The following is a 23,310-nucleotide window of genomic DNA, read 5'->3' on the forward strand; positions in this document are numbered from 1 at the left end:
ATGGGCGTTAGTCACAAGCGCGGCATGGAGTCACTCCGTGATCATCTACTGAGGATATCCGCTGCAGAGCGTGCTGCCGCCAGTGCTCCTCGCACTTCTTCCGTGTCAGAGGCACGTCTGCCTCCTCCGGAGCGTTGTTCTGGCGCTCCTGGTTCCTGTCGCCCATTCCTGACCCAGTGCTCACTCGACTTTGAGCTGTCATCAGGATTCCATCCCCAATCGAATGGACAGGCGGAACGTATGAACCAGGACATGGAGACCGCGTTACGGTGCCTCTCCTCCTGTAACCCGCAATCCTGGTCCACACAACTCCTGTGGGTTGAGTATGCCCACAACACCCTTCCCAGTTCAGCCACTGGGCTCTCCCCTTCCAGTGTGCCCGTGGATACCAGCCCCCACTCTTCCCGGGGGAAGGAACTTGAATCCAGTGTACCTTCTGTCCAGGCGTTTGTCAAGCAGTGCCGACGCACTTGGAGGCAGGCCCGCTCCACGCTATTGTGCACCTCCGAGCGCTACCAACGGTCAGCTAACAAACGTCGTCTCCCCGCGCCTCAGTACGCTCCAGGACAACGGGTCTGGCTGTCGACTCGGGACCTTCCCCTCAGGTCCCCTATTTAGGTCCCCTCACTTGCATGTGTCCTCTGCCAGATTGTCTTGTTCATTGTGCCAAAACTCTCCAGCGTATCTCTGTACTTTCTGCCTACCCGTTCTGACCCTGTTTCTGTCTTGCCGACCTTGGATTTTGCCTGCCCCTTATCGGATTTGTTCGCCTGTTTGTTTGATCTCCTGGTTTTGACCCTTGCCTAAATACACGACTAAAGAACTTTCCCTGCCACTGCCTCTGAGTTGTGCATGTGAACTTGATTGTCCGCTGTGCCTCACAACGCTTGCGCATGCGCGACTCGAGGCGTGTGTTTTTTTTTTTTGGGGCGTTTTGCCAGAAGTCTCCGTGAGCTCGTCTTTTCCTGCTGTTGCGTTTCTCAAAATAAAAAAGACAGCTCTAAGCTCAATATTGAGCATGAATTGAGAGAGGCCATATCAAATCTACAACTCCGTTTATAACGTGTGTCGAGGAAAGCAGGTCACTGCAGCCACTAACACTGATACAACGTGATAGATCACATATCTGCACTCATTCTGTTTTGTTTGACAAAATGAATTAAAAGCTTATTGTTTTCCACAATGAGCTATTTAGTAGTAACTAAATATGAGTAATTTTTTGCACAGATAGTCATTAGAAACATTGTCTGATGGGGCAATCTGATTTACTTGAAAGTGATTGCAATTGTCTTTATTCTGTTACTTATAAAAGCACAGATGAGTCACACAATTATGTTATTTACAGAAAAAGTTTGAGAACCACAGCTTTAAGTGTTTGTGTCGGAGTCGCCGCCGCTGCCTATTTTGCACTATTACAATACTTATAGGCAACTAGTTGTCATGTCTTCCACTCCATGAAACTTTAATGTATTTGCATTGTAATAAAATGTGATCATTTTAAATGGGCATATATACAGCTGAAACGGGTAGCCTAGTGCATCCCACATTTTTGGGGTGGGGTAGTGCACTATAGGCCCTGAGACGCGGCTTAAGAGTTTGTCCTTAATAGAAAAAAAATTCCCCTTACATTACGTTTATACTTTTAAGTACTTTTACTTAAGTAAAAAGCTTGAGTTGATCCTTCAACTTCTACAGAAGTATTTTTAAACCCTAGTATCTATACTTCTACTTGAGTAATGGATGTGAATACTTTTGACACCTCTGCCAACACCCCAATGGCAACTATGCACAATGCTTCCAGAATAAAGTCCCTGAACATTAAATCAGCCATGACGTGCAGGTACTGCGTCTGTTTCCTGCTCGTCGTGAACGTATCCCGACACAGTGAGACTCTGAACGAGTACCTCTGTCCGAACATAAGGGTGGACTTGGTCTCTGCCTCGTTGTAGACGGAAGGCGAGCAGCAGATGATGATGGTGGTCCGACAGTTCCCCCCCAGAGAGTCCTGCAGGATCCGAGTCATCTTGCTGTCTCGGTACGGGACGTGAGTTTTCTGTAAACACACAACAGGAGAATCACATGACTCGGTTCTGAAGGTTCGCTGTTGTGCATATTTCCTGTTCCAGGAGAACTCACGGTTCCTTCACTCAGGGCCGCGATGACGTTCCCCAGAGCAGAGAGGGACTTGTTGATGTTCTTGGCTTCGTCCAACACGGAGCCTTCTGCTCCAGTTTTACTGACCTGGATGGAAACATCATCGTCTTCATCACCATTATCATCGACACTTATTTGTAAAATAATTTGGAAGAAACTCATGATCTTGTGTGTCCCATGCGTTAATCATCTCATCAATGACACGATAATCACATCTTGAGTCCGTCACATATCTTATGACTCTGAAAGGTTTCATGTTACTGAACATTAAGTATTGAATGTTGTTATAATAAATGAATGAAGACCTTCTCGCTGCCGGCCAGGTCCACCAGGTAGAGCTTCCCCGACAGCTTCAGCTCCGTCTCCATGTTTTCCTGCTTGATGCTGATCAGGAAGATGCTGTGACTGCGAGAGCTGTGCTCGTTCATGTCTGCAGGAGGAGAAGCAAACAGCACATGACAGGACCTTTACAACAGAAGTCTGCATAAATAATAATAATAATCACTGGAACCAGTCTTCAGTACAGGGCGATAGCGTTGATGTTTATAGCAACGCGTGTACCGGATTCTTTGAAGGACACAAATAAACAATCCATTTATTTTCATGTTGGAAAGCTCATGAATCATGTGACTGACATCTGGTCCCTTCAGAGACGCTGAGCGGCCATGTTGGTGACGACTCAACCTTTGAATCTAGTCTTATATGTCGTGCTTATTAATGTGAAGTTACGTCTCTGAGTGTGATGTTAAAGGTCTATAAACAGCTAGGAGATGATCTCATGTCAAGCTGCTCACTTCCTCAACAGATTACGCAATTTCCTCACTAGATTACCTAACTTCTGTGGATAGAACTGTTTGCTACTTTCAATGTCAAAGAATTGACAGTAAAGGCCTGTTTGTTTAGTAACACAATACATATAAGTAGTAGTAGTAGTAGTAGTAGTACTACTGTTAAGCCTAATTTATGGTTCTCCGTAGCTACGCCGTCGACGCAGACCCCTACGCCGTAGCCTGACGCGCACCTCCAAAAAATCCTAACTACGCGTCGCGTTGATGCAGACCGTAAGCGCTGTGATTGGTCCGCTCAGAACGTAATTTCCGGCAGTTGCTTTTTCCCAGCCTCGACCCGTTTAGTGGTCGTACAGACCACCTCCGCAAACGTCTTCTCTGTCGCCTGCGCTTCAACATTTGCAATATAAGCATTTGCTCTTCAACATTGATGAGCTCCAACTTTAATGCCGCCGGTGTACCTACACCGTCGACGTGACGGAGAACCATAAACTAGGCTTTAGTAGTAGTAGCAGCAGTAGTAGTAGTAGCAGCAGTAGTAGTACTACTGTTAGGTTAGTAGTAGTCGCAGCAGTAGTAGTAGTACTACTGTTAGTAGTAGTAGCAGCATTAGTAGTACTACTGTTAGGTTAGTAGTAATTGCAGCAGTAGAACTACTGTTAGGTTAGTAGTAGTTGCAGCAGTAGTAGGACTACTGTTAGGTTAGTAGTAGTAGCAGCAGTAGTAGTAGCAGCAGTAGTAGGACTACTGTTAGGTTAGTAGTAGTAGCAGCAGTAGTAGTAGTACTACTGTTAGTAGTAGTAGCAGCAGTAGTAGTACTACTGTTAGCAGTAGTAGTAGCAGCAGTAGTAGTAGTAGTAGTGTTAGTATTAGTAGCAGCAGTAGTAGTACTACTGTTAGGTTCGTAGTAGTAGCCAGCAGTATATAGTAGTACTACTGTTGGTAGTAGTAGCAGCAGTAGTAGTACTACTGTTAGGTTAGTAGTAGTAGCAGCAGTAGTAGTACTACTGTTAGCAGTAGTAGTAGCAGCAGTAGTAGTAGTAGTAGTGTTGGTAGTAGTAGCAGCAGTAGTAGTACTACTGTTAGGTTAGTAGTAGTAGCAGCAGTAGTAGTACTACTGTTAGTAGTAGTAACAGCAGTAGTAGTAGTAGTAGCAGTAGTAGTACTACTGTTAGGTTAGTAGTAGTAGTAGCAGTAGTAGTACTGTTAGGTTAGTAGTAGTAGCAGCAGTAGTAGTAGTACTACTGTTAGTAGTAGTAGCAGCAGTAGTAGTACTACTGTTAGGTTAGTAGTAGTAGCAGCAGTAGTAGTACTACTGTTAGTAGTAGTAGCAGCAGTAGTAGTAGTAGCAGCAGTAGTAGTACTACTGTTAGGTTAGTAGTAGTAGTAGCAGTAGTAGTACTACTAGTAGTAGAAGTAGTGGCTCACTGGTGACGGCCACATGTCGGTTGGCTTTCCCCTCGTCGATGACGTCCATCACTTCATCAGGACTGGAAACAAAACGCTCCGTGCAGCCCTGACAGGAAGTACACATCAGCAGAGTATTGTTATTGTAGTACTGATGCTGCATTGGCTAGTACTGCAGTACTGATACTGTATTACTAGCATAGTACCGGTACTGTAGTACTGAAGGTACTGTAATAAAGAGTGTTACCTTCACAAAAGGAACTCTGTTCTTGTCCTCGTGAACCGACAGGTTGGTCTTTGACACTGAAACATGAATCAGTCAGAACATGAATCTCATCAATCAATAATGTTTGTGTATAAAAATATAGGCAATAAATATTATCATCACCGTCCAGCAGGTCTCGGATTTTATCCAAATAGATTTCAAAATAAGAGACCTGCAGATAAAAAAGACACGTTTCATTATGTAGCAATACATATACATAAACATAATGTAATATTATTTTTATATATATATATATAAAATGATATTACATTATGTATATGATTTCTTATTATTCTATACATGTTTTCCATAGGCTGAAAGGTCATCGGTCATGATATGTGTAATTGTTAACAACAGTTAATTTAAGCCCCAAATGGACCTAATAGGTCCTTTTTTTAAATTTTAATTAAACTGTGTAAAACATTACAATAATCATGAACAAACATATTGATGCTACACATCAAATTAAAAAAAGAGAACCTGGGCTACAATAATTAGTCAGCCATTTCAACACAACTCAAACACCAACTAAAATAAATATTAAAATAAAATAGTTATAATTTTGTCACGAGTCAGCCCACTCTGCATGTTTCCGGAACTAGCAGCCCGTAGCTTGGTGCTATCAGAAAAAGACAAATAGCAAAAAGCAAGACAATTCCACACAGATTCCAAATCTATTCACCAAATCCCTCTGCTGCAAAGCATCACCGAGATACAAACCAAAGAACACAGCAACATAAATCGCTGAGTCAGCACATTTTTAAATTTTATTTTTTTTGTTGAAAAAATGCATTTCCCCCAGTAAATCCACACTGATACACGTTTATTTAACACCATAAGTCATATGAAAGTAAAATATAAGGTTTGCTACATGAAAAAATTCAAATGTCACAAATGCGCGAAAATATGCGCAAATGTGCCGAAATGCAAATTTTGAAAACCTCGCCTGAATTCTCTCTGTACTTTACCCAATCTGACTTTGTTCTGCTTCACTTTTTCAAGTGAAAACAGTGCAGAGAGGCTGTTCACATATTGTGCTATGATTTGGGAGAGCTTCAGGGCTTAGTGAAGCATCATTTCAAGGAGATAATCATCCTGAAAGTGTTTTTTTCTATAGGCGGACCTGGAACTTTTATTTGTTCTGTGTTTCAATCTTTATTTACTCTTAGCCAGCAACATATATACTAATATTTACACATCTGACCAAAAGCTCACAAGGGTTGCCTTTATTATAACACCAAAATTATTCAAATAGCCCTTGTGGTTGCAGAGATACACCCTTTTTAGTTTGGGTATGCTATTTCGAGCTAAATCCTAAAAATGCCTTGGGGCTTAACGAAGCTTATAAGGTTAAATTGCTGAAAATTAAACATTATGTTTCTAGTGTTTATTTTATTTAAATTTATAATTTACAGGGAAAAACAAAAACTTTATTTTCACAAAACGTGTGTGGTAATAACAATATTAATTGTACTATTGTATGTGGTAATAACAATACTAATTGTACTATTGTAAGTGGTAATAACACAACTAACAGCACTATTGTATGTGGTAATAACAATACTAATTGTACTATTGTATGTGGTAATAACACAACTAACAGTACTATTGTATGTGGTAATAACAATATTAATTGTACTATTGTATGTGGTAATAACACAACGAACAGTACTATTGTATGTGGTAATAACACAACTAACAGTACTATCGTATGTGGTAATAACAATACTAACAGTACTATTGTATGTGGTAATAACAATACTAATTGTTCTATTGTGTGTGGTAATATCACAACTAACAGTACTATTGTATGTGGTAATAACAATTCTAACAGTACTATTGTATGTGGTAATAACAATATTAATTGTACTATTGTATGTGGTAATAACAATACTAACAGTACTATTGTATGTGGTAACAACAAAACTAACTATTGTATGTGGTAATAACACAACGAACAGTACTATTGTATGTGGTAATAACACAACTAACAGTACTATTGTATGTGGTAATAGCAATGCTAACAGTACTAGTGTATGTGGTAACAACAAAACTAACAGGACTAGTGTATGTGGTAACAACAAAACTAACTATTGTATGTGGTAATAACAATACTAACAGTACTATTGTATGTGGTAATAACACTACTAACAGTGCTATTCTATGTGGTAACAACAATACAAATTGTACTATTGTATGTGGTAATAACAATACTAATTGTACTATTGTATGTGGTAATAACAAAACGAACAGTACTATTGTATGTGGTAATAATAATACTAACAGTACTAATGCATGTGGTAATAACACTACTAACAGGACTAGTGTATGTGGTAACAACAAAACGAACTATTGTATGTGGTAATAACAATACTAACAGTACTATTGTATGTGGTAATAACACTACTAACAGTGCTATTCTATGTGGTAACAACAATACTAATTGTACTATTGTATGTGGTAATAACAATACTAACAGTACTATTGCATGTGGTAATAACAATACTAACAGTACTATTGTATGTGGTAACAACAAAACTAACTATTGTATGTGGTAATAACAATACAAACAGAACTAATGTATGTGGTACTAACACAACAAGCAGTACTATTGTATGTGGTAATAACACAACTAACAGTACTATTGTATGTGGTAATAACAATACTAATTGTACTATTGTATGTGGTAATAACACAACGAACAGTACTATTGTATGTGGTAATAACACAACTAACAGTACTATCGTATGTGGTAATAACAATACTAACAGTACTATTGTATGTGGTAATAACAATACTAATTGTTCTATTGTATGTGGTAATATCACAACTAACAGTACTATTGTATGTGGTAATAACAATTCTAACAGTACTATTGTATGTGGTAATAACAATATTAATTGTACTATTGTATGTGGTAATAACAATACTAACAGTACTATTGTATGTGGTAACAACAAAACTAACTATTGTATGTGGTAATAACACAACGAACAGTACTATTGTATGTGGTAATAACACAACTAACAGTACTATTGTATGTGGTAATAACAATGCTAACAGTACTATTGTATGTGGTAATAATAATACTAACAGTACTATTGCATGTGGTAATAACACTACTAACAGGACTAGTGTATGTGGTAACAACAAAACGAACTATTGTATGTGGTAATAACAATACTAACAGTACTATTGTATGTGGTAATAACACTACTAACAGTGCTATTCTATGTGGTAACAACAATACTAATTGTACTATTGTATGTGGTAATAACAATACTAATTGTACTATTGTATGTGGTAATAACACAACGAACAGTACTATTGTATGTGGTAATAACACAACGAACAGTACTATTGTATGTGGTAATAATAATACTAACAGTACTATTGCATGTGGTAATAACACTACTAACAGGACTAGTGTATGTGGTAACAACAAAACTAACTATTGTATGTGGTAATAACAATACTAACAGTCCTATTTTATGTGGTAATAACACTACTAACAGTGCTATTCTATGTGGTAACAACAATACTAATTGTACTATTGTATGTGGTAATAACAATACTAACAGTACTATTGCATGTGGTAATAACAATACTAACAGTACTATTGTATGTGGTAACAACAAAACTAACTATTGTATGTGGTAATAACAATACAAACAGTACTATTGTATGTGGTAATAACACAACAAACAGTACTATTGTATGTAGTAATAACACAACTAACAGTACTATTGTATGTGGTAAGAACAATGCTAACAGTACTATTGTATGTGGTAATAATAATACAAACAGTACTATTGCATGTGGTAATAACACTACTAACAGGACTAGTGTATGTGGTAATAACAATACTAACAGTACTATTGTATGTGGTATTAACACTACTAACAGTACTATTCTATGTGGTAACAACAATACTAATTGTACTATTGTATGTGGTAATAACAATACTAACAGTACTATTGTATGTGGCAACAACAAAACTAACTATTGTATGTGGTAATAACAATACTAACAGTACTATTGTATGTGGTAATAACACAACTAACAGTACTATTGTATGTGGTAATAACAATACTGACAGTACTATTGTATGTGGTAATAACAATACTAACAGTACTATTGCATGTGGTAATAACACTACTAACAGGACTAGTGTATGTGCTAACAACAAAACTAACTATTGTATGTGGTAATAACAATACTAACAGTACTATTGTATGTGGTAATAACACTACTAACAGTGCTATTCTATGTGGTAACAACAATACTAATTGTACTATTGTATGTGGTTATAACACAACGAACAGTACTATTGTATGTGGTAATAACACAACTAACAGTACTATTGTATGTGGTAATAACACAACTAACAGTGCTATTGTATGTGGTAATAACACAACTAACAGTACTATTGTATGTGGTTATAACAATGCTAACAGTACTATTGTATGTGGTAATAATAATACTAACAGTACTATTGCATGTGGTAATAACACTACTAACAGGACTAGTGTATGTGGTAACAACAAAACTAACTATTGTATGTGGTAATAACAATACTAACAGTACTATTCTATGTGGTAACAACAATACTAATTGTACTATTGTATGTGGTTATAACAATGCTAACAGTACTATTGTATGTGGTAATAACACAACGAACAGTACTATTGTATGTGGTAATAACAATTCTAACAGTACTATTGTATGTGGTAATAACAATATTAATTGTACTATTGTATGTGGTAATAACACTACTAACAGTACTATTGTATGTGGTAACAACAAAACTAACTATTGTATGTGGTAATAACACAACGAACAGTACTATTGTATGTGGTAATAACACAACTAACAGTACTACTGTATGTGGTAAAAACAATGCTAACAGTACTATTGTATGTGGTAATAATAATACTAACAGTACTATTGCATGTGGTAATAACAATGCTAACAGTACTATTGTATGTGGTAATAATAATACTAACAGTACTATTGCATGTGGTAATAACACTACTAACAGGACTAGTGTATGTGGTAACAACAATACTAATTGTACTATTGTATGTGGTAATAACAATACTAACAGTACTATTGTATGTGGTAATAACACAACTAACAGTACTATTGTATGTGGTAATAACAATACTGACAGTACTATTGTATGTGGTAATAACAATACTAACAGTACTATTGCATGTGGTAATAACACTACTAACAGGACTAGTGTATGTGGTAACAACAAAACTAACTATTGTATGTGGTAATAACAATACTAACAGTACTATTGTATGTGGTAATAACACTACTAACAGTACTATTCTATGTGGTAATAACAATACTAATTGTCCTATTGTATGTGGTAATAACAATACAAACAGTACTATTGCATGTGGTAATAACAATACTAACAGTACTATTGTATGTGGTAATGACAAAACTCACTATTGTATGTGGTAATAACAATACTAACAGTACTATTGTATGTGGTAATAACAATACTAATTGTACTATTGTATGTGGTAATAACAATACAAACAGTACTATTGCATGTGGTAATAACACTACTAACAGTACTATTGCATGTGGTAATAACAATACTAACTATTGTATGTGGTAATAACAATACTAACTATTGTATGTGGTGATAACAATACTAATTGCACTATTGTATGTGGTAATAACACTACTAACAGTACTATTGTATGTGGTAATAACAATACTAATTGTACTATTGTATGTGGTAATAACACAACGAACAGTACTATTGTATGTGGTAATAACAATTCTAACAGTACTATTGTATGTGGTAATAACAATATTAATTGTACTATTGTAAGTGGTAATAACACTACTAACAGTACTATTGTATGTGGTAACAACAAAACTAACTATTGTATGTGGTAATAACACAACGAACAGTACTATTGTATGTGGTAATAACACAACTAACAGTACTACTGTATGTGGTAAAAACAATGCTAACAGTACTATTGTATGTGGTAATAATAATACTAACAGTACTATTGCATGTGGTAATAACACTACTAACAGGACTAGTGTATGTGGTAACAACAAAACTAACTATTGTATGTGGTAATAACACAACGAACAGTACTATTGTATGTGGTAATAACACAACTAACAGTACTATTGCATGTGGTAATAACAATACTAACAGTACTATTGTTTGTGGTAACAACAAAACTAACTATTGTATGTGGTAATAACAATACAAACAGTACTATTGTATGTGGTAATAACACAACAAACAGTTCTATTGTATGTGGTAATAACACAACTAACAGTACTATTGTATGTGGTAATAACAATGCTAACAGTACTATTGTATGTGGTAATAACACTACTAACAGTACTATTGCATGTGGTAATAACACTACTAACAGTACTATTGCATGTGGTAATAACAATACTAACTATTGTATGTGGTAATAACAATACTAACTATTGTATGTGGTGATAACAATACTAATTGCACTATTGTATGTGGTAATAACACTACTAACAGTACTATTGCATGTGGTAATAACAATACTAATTGTACTATTGTATGTGGTAATAACACAACGAACAGTACTATTGTATGTGGTAATAACACAACTAACAGTACTATCGTATGTGGTAATAACAATACTAACAGTACTATTGTATGTGGTAATAACAATACTAATTGTTCTATTGTATGTGGTAATATCACAACTAACAGTACTATTGTATGTGGTAATAACAATTCTAACAGTACTATTGTATGTGGTAATAACAATATTAATTGTACTATTGTATGTGGTAATAACAATACTAACAGTACTATTGTATGTGGTAACAACAAAACTAACTATTGTATGTGTTAATAACACAACGAACAGTACTATTGTATGTGGTAATAACACAACTAACAGTACTATTGTATGTGGTAATAACAATGCTAACAGTACTATTGTATGTGGTAATAATAATACTAACAGTACTATTGCATGTGGTAATAACACTACTAACAGGACTAGTGTATGTGGTAATAACAATATGAATTGCAATATTGTATGTGGTAATAACACAACTAACAGTACTATTGTATGTGGTAATAACAATACTAATTGTACTATTGCATGTGGTAATAACACTACTAACAGTACTATTGCATGTGGTAATAACAATACTAACTATTGTATGTGGTAATAACAATATGAATTGCACTATTGTATGTGGTAAGAACACAACTAACAGTACTATTGTATATGGTAATAACAATACTAATTGTACTATTGTATGTGGTAATAACACAACTAACAGTACTATTGTATGTGGTAATAACAATGCTAACTATTGTATGTGGTAATAACACAACTAACTATTGTATGTCGTAGTAACAAAACTAACAGTACTATTGTGTGTAGTAATAACAATACTAACTATTATATGTGGTAAAAACACAACTAAGAGTACTATTGAATGTGGTGATAACAATACTAACTATTGTATGTGGTAACAACAATACTAACAGTACTATTGTATGTGGTATTAACAAAACTAAGTGTTACAATTGTATGTGGTAATAACACAACTAACAGTACTATTGTATGTGGTAATAACAATACTAATTGTACTATTGTATGTGGTAATAACAATACTAATTGTACTATTGTATGTGGTAATAACAATACTAACAGTACTATTGCATGTGGTAATAACACTACTAACAGTACTATTGCATGTGGTAATAACAATACTAACTATTGTATGTGGTAATATCAATACTAACTATTGTATGTGGTGATAACAATACTAATTGCACTATTGTATGTGGTAATAACACTACTAACAGTACTATTGCATGTGGTAATAACAATACTAACTATTGTATGTGGTAATAACAATATGAATTGCACTATTGTATGTGGTAATAACACAACTACCAGTACTATTGTATATGGTAATAACAATACTAATTGTACTATTGTATGTGGTAATAACACAACTAACAGTACTATTGTATGTGGCAATAACAATGCTAACTATTGTATGTGGTAATGACACAACTAACTATTGTATGTGGTAGTAACAAAACTAACAGTACTATTGTATATAGTAATAACAATACTAACTATTGTATGTGGTAATAACACAACTAACAGTACTATTGAATGTGGTAATAACAATACTAACTATTGTATGTGGTAATAACAATACTAACAGTACTATTGAATGTGGTAATAACAATACTAACTATTGTATGTGGTAATAACAATACTAACAGTACTATTGAATGTGGTAATAACAATACTAACTATTGTATGTGGTAATAACAATACTAACAGTACTATTGTATGTGGTATTAACAAAACTAACTATTGTATGTGGTAATAACAATACTAATTGCACTATTGTATGTGGTAATAACACAACTAACAGTACTATTGTATGTGGTAATAACAATACTAATTGTACTATTGTATGTGGTAATAACAATACTAATTGTACTATTGTTTGTGGTAATATTAATACTAATAGTACTATTGTATGTGGTAATAGTAATACTAGTAGTACTCTTGTAAGTACATGGTATTTCTACCTCAGCTGGTGAGCATATGCACAGCAGCCGGTCAGTGAACGCATCACTAGATCAGATTTGACTTTTTATACACAGATTGTGATGTAAATACCTAAATAACCTAAACCAGCGGTCCTCAACCTTTTTTGAGCCACGGACCGGTTTTGTGTCAGACTATATTTTCACGGACTGGCCTTCACGGTGTGGGCGAATAAATATGACGTCATAAATATGACGTCATATTTTTGACGTCATACTCCTGTAACTTCATAAAAACCTTTATGTCACTCTCTAACTTCATGAAAACCTTTATATCACTCTGTAACTTCATAAAAACCTTTATGTCACTCTGTCACTTCATTAAAACCTTTATGTCGCTCTGTAACTTCATTAAAACCTTTATGTCACTCTGTCACTTCATAAAAACCTTTATGTCACTCTGTAACTTCATTAAAACCTTTATGTCACTCTGTAACTTCATTAAAACCCGCTTCACAAAGACAGGATGTTGAAATGGAAGCAGGGTTTCAGAGCTCAGAATGCTCTGCCTTGATTTTAATCCAGAACACCGAGTTGAAACGGACTTTTAAGTTTCATTTTTGGGGTCACTTGACATCTTGACATGTGTCAAGAGGTTACGTTTGAGGCTACGCACAGACGGATGTTTCTGGTCATTTTTCAAAATAAAACTTTTTTCCGTTATTTATCTTTTTTTCCATAAATTCTTTCTCTGCGGCCCGGTACCAAGGGACCCACGGACCCGTACCAAGGGACCCACGGCCCGGTACCAAGGGACCCACGGACCCGTACAGGGCCGCGGCCCGGGGGTTGGGGACCGCTGACCTAAACAACCTAAATACGTGCAATAAACAGAGTCCCTGAGGTTTGAGATGTTTAGTGTGTGAATGAATTCCTTTCTTAAAGCTGACATGAAAACACATTGATGATATCTCATCACATTATTTATATATTTAGTTTAAATGTGTTTCTGTTTGTCTGTTGATATTTACTTATTCATCATAATGCTTTTAGGTGACTGCAGGACAAATATATATATATAAACAAGAATCATGGTTTGATGTGTCTGATGATGTCATCACCTTGATGTGGAACTCCAGGTTCTCGTCCATGGAGTAGATGTGGTCGAAGATGTCTCTGGAGATCCGAGGGATGATCCCCATCGAGCGAGGGTCGTGCAGACTCCCCTGAACATGAATACATCATGTTATATGTGATGAATACGTCAACAATACCAGACATGAGAATGTGTTATGGCTTAAACCACTGCTTTAGTTCAAAATTACTTTTGTCAGAATCTTTTGAAATAGCTTTTTGTGACTCCACATCCGTGCTTTTTCAAATAACAGAATAAAGGAAATAACTAATAACTAATAACATGTGCAATCACTTTGTTATAAGCATGCAAATAAAAGTTAGATCTGTGCAAAAAATAAATAATATTTGGCAAACAAATTGCCTATTGTGGCTGCAAATAACCTGTTTTGCACTAAATATAAGATCATAACAATAATGTTCATACAAAACAAAATGAGTGCAGATATGTGTGACGATGGGTAAAATGCAGGATTATATAAAAAGAAGAAAATAAATCTCCCCCCGCGCCCCATCTGTAATACCTCCGCGCCCCACTAGAGGGTCGCACCCCACTGCTTTAACCATTGAAATAGCTGTGGGATGAGGTCATGATGTTGATCTATAGAATGCCTTCTTTCATTCATTAACTTTCATAAGTCCAAACAGAGAACCAGGTAAAGAGATACTTAAAGGATATTTTACGTCCTCAACCTCACAATATTTTAGTAGTTTGACATGAAATATTCTGGTGTCAGTTTAAATATTACTGACCTCCATATTAAAGTTATTATATATTAATATAGAGACTGACCTCCATATTAAAGTTATTACATATTAATATAGACTGACCTCCATATTAATGTTATTATATATAATTATAGAGACTGACCTCCATATTAAAGTTATTATATATTAATATAGAGACTGACCTCCATATTAATGTTATTATATGTTAATATAGAGACTGACCTCCAAATTAATTTTATTACATATTAATAGAGACTGACCTCCATATTAATGTTATTATATATTAATATAGAGACTGACCTCCATATTAAAGTTATTATATATTAATATAGAGAATAATATATATTAATATAGAGACATATTTATATATATTAATATAGAGACTGACCCCCATATTAAAGTTATTGTATATTAATATAGAGACATATCTATATTAATATAGAGACAAATCTATATATATATATTAATATATAGACATATATATTAATATAGAGACATATCTATATTGATATAGAAACATATCTATACATATTAATATAGAGACAAATATATTAATATAGAGACACATCTATATTAATATAGACATATCTATATATATATTAATATAGAGACATATATATTAATATAGAGACATATCTATATATATTAATATAGAGACATATCTATATATATTAATATAGAGAGATATATATTAATATAGAGACATATCTATATATATTAATATAGAGACATATATATATTGATATATATATATATATTAATATAGAGACATATATATATATATATATATTAATATAGAGACATATATATATTGATATATATATATTAATATAGAGACATATCTATATTAATATAGAGACATATATATATTAATATAGAGACATAAATATATATTAATATAGAGACATATATATATTAATATAGATACATATATTAATATAGATACATATATATATATTAATATAGAAACTGCCCTCCATATTAAAGTTATTATATATTAATATAGAGACATATATTAATATAATCTCGGATATCTCGGATACAAGCGGCCGAAATGAGCTTCCTCCGCAGGGTGGCCGGGCTCACCCTTAGAGATAGGGTAAGGAGCTCGGACATCAGGGGGGAGCTTGGAGTCGAGTCGCTGCTCCTTCGTGCTGAAAGGAGTCAGCTGAGGTGGTTCAGCATCTAGTCAGGATGCCTCCTGGACGCCTCCATTAGAGGTTTTCCAGGCACGTCCAACTGGTAGGAGACCCCGGGGAAGACCGAGGACACGCTGGAGGGATTATATCTCCCGGCTGGCCTTGGAACGCCTCGGGGTCCCAGAATGAGCTGGAAAGTGTTGCGGGTGAGAGGGAAGCCTGGGTCGGCCTGCTGGACCTGCTGCCACCGCGACCCGACCCCCCCGGATAAGCGGCTGATAATGGATGGATGGATGGACATATATATATATATATATATATATATATATTAATATAGAGACTGACCTCCATGGTGTGAGTCTTTCCAGATGCCGTCTGGCCGTAAGCAAAGATGGTCCCGTTATATCCTCCCAGCACATCTGAAACACACAATATATACAATATAATATATACACTCATAAACACATTTGTTATGGTATAAACAATACTCATAAAGGTGCTCAGGGAACTGACCTTTAACGATCTGTCGGGCGCAGGCGTCATACACCTGAACCTGCTCCGAGTCCGGATGGAGGACTCTGTCAAACACGTACGGCTTACCCTGAAACATATAGATATGAATATGAATCATATGGAGGACTCTGTCAAACACGTATGGCTCACACTGAAACACATAGATATGAATATGAATGGAGCTCTGGAAATATATCATTAATAATATGTTCACATATTTAACATTGCGTTTTTTCTTCCTGCTAAACCGACGATGATGACGACTCCCTGACCGATTGTACGAGCAGCAGCTTCCTGCTCGTCTTCACTAATCTGCTGACATTTATGAATCTGCTTCAGCACCAATCACTGAACATCAAACTGTCAGAGGAATAATAACTGCTTTTCTACTATCGTAGGATTAACGTATTAACATCATCTCATCTTTAACACCAAAGATATTTTTTTCATTCTCATAAATGGCAAAGGAAAGCAGAGAAATGTCACATTTGAGAAGCTGAAACCACAAAAGTTCTTCAGGACATCCATAGAAACCTTGAAACCTCCACAAACACAAACAATACAGCGGATTCATTTTGATTTTAGTCGTTACTTTTCAGGCTCTTCATGGCTATATACTGTATGATTATATGTCAGTTACTCTCCTTTTGATCTCAGTTTCTTTCCTGAGGTCCAAATCTAAGCCTAGATCAGGGGGTAACACTACTGGGGCCACGACGGATATCAGCCCTGAACCAAAGCCGTGGGCTTAATGGACCAGGAAGAGGACAGCTTGGACCCGTGAGGTCATTCCATTACCCAACATGCTTCTTGCTTATGTCCGGTCGTTGGAAAATAAGATGCATGAAATAAGGCTCAGGCTGACGGGAAATCAGAGCCTCATCTTCACAGAAACCTGACTCCATCATAACGTCAAGGACTGAGGCCATATGGGTGAGGTGTTGCGATGACGGTTGTATTATCTGCACAGACAAATTCACCACTGTGTTTCCTCCCGATGCAAATTGAAAAATGCATCAAGCCCCTAACCCCTAACCCTAATTCAAAACTCATCTCCTTATCTGAGTCCTACAGAGGAAACTCATTTCCTTACTCTATCTCGAAGAATCCTACAGAGGAAACTCATCTCCTTACTCTTTCTCTAAGAATCCTACAGAGGAAACTCATCTCCTTACTCTATCTCTAAGACTGAGTCCTACGGAGGAAACTCATCTCCTTACTCTTTCTCTAAGAATCCTACAGAGGAAACTCATCTCCTTACTCTATCTCTAAGAGTCCTACAGAGGAAACTCATCTCCTTACTCTATCTCTAAGAGTCCTACAAAGGAAACTCATCTCCTTACTCTATCTCTAAGAGTCCTACAAAGGAAACTCATCTCCTTACTCTATCTCTAAGAATCCTACAGAGGAAACTCATCTCCTTACTCTATCTCTAAGAATCCTACGGAGGAAACTCATCTCCTTACTCTATCTCTAAGACTGAGTCCTACGGAGGAAACTCATCTCCTGATAAAGGACTTGTCTCTGGTCTTGTTAGACCTTAGTGCTGATAAAGGACTTGTCTCTGGTCTTGTTAGACCTTAGTGCTGATAAAGGACTTGTCTCTGTTCTGGTCTTGTTAGACCTTAGTGCTGATAAAGGACTTGTCTCTGTTCTGGTCTTGTTAGACCTTAGTGCTGATAAAGGACTTGTCTCTGTTCTGGTCTTGTTAGACCTTAGTGCTGATAAAGGACTTGTCTCTGTTCTGGTCTTGTTAGACCTTAGTGCTGATAAAGGACTTGTCTCTGTACTGGTCTTGTTAGACCTTAGTGCTGATAAAGGACTTGTCTCTGTTCTGGTCTTGTTAGACCTTAGTGCTGATAAAGGACTTGTCTCTGCAGCGTTTGACACCATTGACCATGACATCTTATTACAGAGACTAGACCAGTTGATTGGTATTATAATACAGCACTAAGCTGGTTTAAGTCGTATTTATCAGATGATCTCAGTTTGTATTTGTAAACGATGAGGCCTTGATGACCATCGCTGTTCGTCATGGAGTTCCACAAGGTTCTGTGCTTGGACCAATTTTATTCACCTTATATATGCTTCCACATTACAATGCTAATTAATTAATTAAGATTTCACAGCAGACGTTTAGTCATTTGGCAGGAAGCCCCATGGCAAAAACTGAGGTATTTTTTTAGGATTCTGCTCGAAATAACATACCCAAACTAAAAAGGGTGTATCTCTTCAACCACAAGGGCTATTTGAATAATTGTGGTGTTATAATAAAGGCAACCCATGTGAGCTTTTGTTCAGATATGCAAATATTAGTATATATGTTACTGGTTAAGAAAAAATTAAGATTGAAACACAGAAAAAATAGAAGTTTCAGGTCTGTCTGTAAAAAAAAGCACTTTCAGGATGTTTATCTCTTTGAAATGATGCCTCACTAAGGTCTAAAGCTCTCCCAAATCATAGCACAATATGTGAACATTCTCTAACCCAAATCATAACACAATATGTGAACATTCTCTAACCCAAATCATAACACAATATGTGAACATTCTCTAACCCAAATCATAACACAATATGAGAACATTCTCTAACCCAAATCATAACACAATATGTGAACATTCTCTAACCCAAATCATAACACAATATGAGAACATTCTCTAACCCAAATCATAGCACAATATGTGAACATTCTCTAACCCAAATCATAACACAATATGTGAACATTCTCTCTGCAAAGGTTGAATTTGATAAAGCAGAACAAAGTTAGAGAGGGTTTAGAACAGAGAACATTCAGGAGAGGACTCCAAAATCTGTGCCATCTGTGCCATTTGACATCCATTGCTTCTGTCCATCCGGGGAGAGGGATCCTCCTCTGTTGCTCTCCCTCAGGTTTCTTCCCCTTTTTTCCCTGTGAAAGGGTTTCTACTATCTTTATTGGGGGAGTTTTTCCTGATCCGATGTGAGGTCCCGGGACAGGATGTTATGATACAGATTGTAAAGCCCTCCGAGGCAAACTTGTATTTGTGATGTTGGGCTATATAAAATAAACTGAATTTAATTGAATTTGAATTGTCTCATGTACCAAACCTTATATTTCACTTGTATATTACTTATGGTGTTCAATACACTTATATCAGTGTGGATTTATCGGGCAAAATGTGTTTTTCTTCTTCTAATCAACAAAGGTAGGCAGCATTTGCTGACTGTAAAGCGATAAAGCGATTCATGTTGCTGTGTTCTTTGGTTAATATCTCGGTGATCCTTTGAAGCAGAGGGATTTGGTGAATAGATTTGGAATCTGTGTGGAATTGTCTTTTTTCTGATAGCAGCGAGCTACGGGTTGCTAGTTCACATGCCGAGTGGGCTGACTCTTGACAAAATTATGATTATGATATTTTAATAATTATTTTAGATGGTTTGAGTTGTATTGAAATGGCGGACTAATTATTGTAGCCCAGGTTCTCCTGTTTAATTTGATGTGTAACATCAATATATTTGCTCATGATTATTGTAATGTTTTACACAGTTAAACTATCATGTATAAAATAACCCTATATAGGGGCCATGGGGCTTAAAAGTATCCAATAAATAGTCAAAATGTCTGCAGTGAAAAATGTACCTTAAATTATGAATCGATTATTAAAATAGATCAACAGAGTGATGATTTTATCTGTAACAGAAACATGAAATGAAATAAATAAATCCTCAGCAGGTCCGTCTGTTTCAACAAGAAGCCTGTCGTCATGGTAACTGCATCCACAGGGAGAAGAGTGAACCAATCTGTTACAAGATCTCTGACGGCCTGCAGCCTACATTTCCCATGAGACTTTGCAGCAACTCATCTGTTTTCTCTGAATAAAGCCTTCAGACTTTGGTCTTTTGGAAACAGACTGAACGCGCTCAGAATATTTATTCCATCTCAATATATTTACATGAATCATCAGGACTCTTCCTGTTACTATTATTGTCATTCTTATTACTACAACAGAAACCTTGTGTGTCTGTTGTGTGTCTATTGTTGCGTCTACTGTGTATATTATTGTGTATGTTATTGTGTCTACTATGTATATTGTTGTGTCTACTATTGTGTCTACTGTGTCTATTATTGTGTATGTTATTGTGTCTATTATTGTGTATGTTATTGTGTCTACTGTGTATATTATTGTGTATGTTATTGTGTATGTTATTGTGTCTATTATTGTGCATGTTATTGTGTCTACTGTGTAGATTATTGTGTATGTTATTGTGTACTGTGTATATTATTGTGTCTATTATTGTGTATGTTATTGTTTATGTTATTGTGTCTACTGTGAATATTATTGTGTATGTTATTGTGTACTGTGTATATTATTGTGTCTATTATTGTGTATGTTATTGTTTATGTTATTGTGTCTACTGTGAATATTATTGTGTATGTTATTGTGTACTGTGTATATTATTGTGTCTATTATTGTGTCTACTCTCGTGTCTGTTGTGTGTCCGTCGCCGCGGCGGGCGGAGGGCGTGTCCCGGTCCCGGTGTCCCGGTCCCGGTGTCCCTGTCCCGGTCCCCGGGTCCCCGCCCCGCAGCCCCGCAGCCCCGCAGACTCACCGCCACCACCACGGTGTCGTCTCCGTTGAACTTCGTGGTGTCTTTGTCCCCGCGGCCCCGCTCCGCGCCGCTGAGCGGCCGGAAGCGGCACATCACCTTCACGCCGCACAGCCCGCACGAAGCCAAGTCCTCCATCACGGCAGGAGGCAGAAGACGGGAGACGGGAGACGGGAGGCAGGAGACTCCTGGAGAACCAGCTTCACTGCAGCGGCACACGGTGCAACGTCAGACCGGAAAAACTCCTCATCCGCCAGACAGAAAACCGCCCGCACGCCGTTACAGGAGGAGGTTTCTTCATCAGGATGATGAACACTCCCTCCTGGACCACTGAGCCGCAGGGCATTCTGGGACATGGGGTCCTCTCTGTGGATTTATTCATCAGTTTTTATGACATATTACTACACACACACACACACACACACACACACACACACACACACACACACACAATATATATATATATATATATATATATATATATATATATATATATATATATATTAGTAATAAAAACAGTAAAAACATAATAAAAACATAGTTAAAACAGGATAAAAACAGAGCTAAAACAAAGTTACAACTAACTATTATTAAAAAAGGAATAGCTGAAAGATTTAACAAAGTCAAAAGGCCTTCCTGAATAAAGGTCAGAGAGATAGTTCCACAGCTAAAGGTTAGGTGGTCCATGGTGGAGCTTGGTGTTGGGGACCTGACCTGGTGGTCCATGGTGGAGCTTGGTGTTGGGGACCAGGTCTGGTTGTCCATGGTGGAGCTTGGTGTTGGGGACCAGGTCTGGTGGTCCATGGTGGAGCTTGGTGTTGGGGACCAGGTCTGGTTGTCCATGGTGGAGCTTGGTGTTGGGGACCAGGTCTGGTTGTCCATGGTGGAGCTTGGTGTTGGGGACCAGGTCTGGTGGTCCATGGTGGAGCTTGGTGTTGGGGACCAGGTCTGGTGGTCCATGGTGGAGCTTGGTGTTGGGGACCTGACCTGGTGGTCCATGGTGGAGCTTGGTGTTGGGGACCAGGTCTGGTGGTCCATGGTGGAGCTTGGTGTTGGGGACCCGGAGGAGCGAGCGGTTTGTAGATATGAGGGTGCGGGTGGAGGTTTGGGGAGTGATGCGTAGTGATGGCGAGATGAAGCTTCCTGAAGCATTGAAGCTTTCCATCCAATTGGTTCGCTCATGTACCGGAGCTTCATTTGCTCTACTGCGCCACCAAGTGGACAATACATGTAAAACAGGCAGAGTGATCATAATGATACCATGGCTTTGGTGTGTGAAGCTTTAAATGGAATAAATTATGTTTGTGACGCCAATACATCAATTATTAACTTATTAATATTGTGTCTATCTTTATGATATATTGGCGGGGTCAAAATCAAAAGTCGAAACAAATTGGGAGAGGGTTGTGATGTGACTGTGGGTCAGTGGTTAGAATATCTGACTTTCAGTCAGAGGATCGGTGGTTTGAGCCTCGGCTCCGCTTGTTGATGTGTCCAATTTTTTTAAAGTAAAAATAAGAACTTTTCCACAGTGCTGGGCTTTTTGAGACTATTTCTCCTGCTTTATAAAATACCCTTCACAGGCACACATGAAGCTGGTACAGAGAGGAAGGGGGGAAATCCATTGAGTTTCTCTGCCTCTTATATTTCAAATCGCACGGCAAACCCACAAACTATTTTCTGAATCAGTCACGTGGTACGGCCGGCTCGCGAGGCTTCGAACGTCACCACATACGTCATCGACACAAGCCTCGATACGCGCTTCACCAAAATCTACCTGGATTACTCGACACGCGCATCGAAGCCTCGACACGAAAGGACACATCACTAGTGATGCGTTCTTGTAGGCAGGGAGGTGCATGTCCATTTATGCATTTATGGGTGAGTAGTAGGACTTTTAAGTCGATCCGGGATGAGACAGGGAGCCGGTGTAGCGAGTGCAGAATGTTATGTGTTCATATTTCCTCTCTTCAGGATCCCAGCAGCTCTGCTATGGATGTATTGAAGTTTCTGGATGTCCTTGCCAGT

The 23,310-nt window shown here is 37.0% G+C and overlaps 1 protein-coding gene across 1 annotated transcript in view; it reads right to left on the reverse strand.

The window, feature by feature from the left end:
- LOC306741475 (kinesin heavy chain-like) overlaps positions 1-21,420 on the reverse strand; it is a gene marked incomplete at both ends in the record, with an annotated part of 36,637 nt that extends 15,217 nt beyond the window's left edge. Inside the window, 10 exons of the mRNA XM_079223766.1 lie at positions 1,905-2,053; positions 2,137-2,241; positions 2,460-2,584; positions 4,371-4,458; positions 4,597-4,652; positions 4,738-4,786; positions 14,302-14,406; positions 16,528-16,601; positions 16,696-16,783; positions 21,286-21,420. Of these exons, the coding sequence (XP_079079892.1) occupies positions 1,905-2,053; positions 2,137-2,241; positions 2,460-2,584; positions 4,371-4,458; positions 4,597-4,652; positions 4,738-4,786; positions 14,302-14,406; positions 16,528-16,601; positions 16,696-16,783; positions 21,286-21,420 (974 nt within the window). The remainder of the gene's footprint in view (positions 1-1,904; positions 2,054-2,136; positions 2,242-2,459; positions 2,585-4,370; positions 4,459-4,596; positions 4,653-4,737; positions 4,787-14,301; positions 14,407-16,527; positions 16,602-16,695; positions 16,784-21,285) is intronic.
- Positions 21,421-23,310: the final 1,890 nt, after the last annotated feature.

The sequence above is a fragment of the Taurulus bubalis genome (assembly GCF_910589615.1).
Source record: "Taurulus bubalis genome assembly, chromosome: 1".
NCBI lineage: Eukaryota > Metazoa > Chordata > Actinopteri > Perciformes > Cottidae > Taurulus > Taurulus bubalis.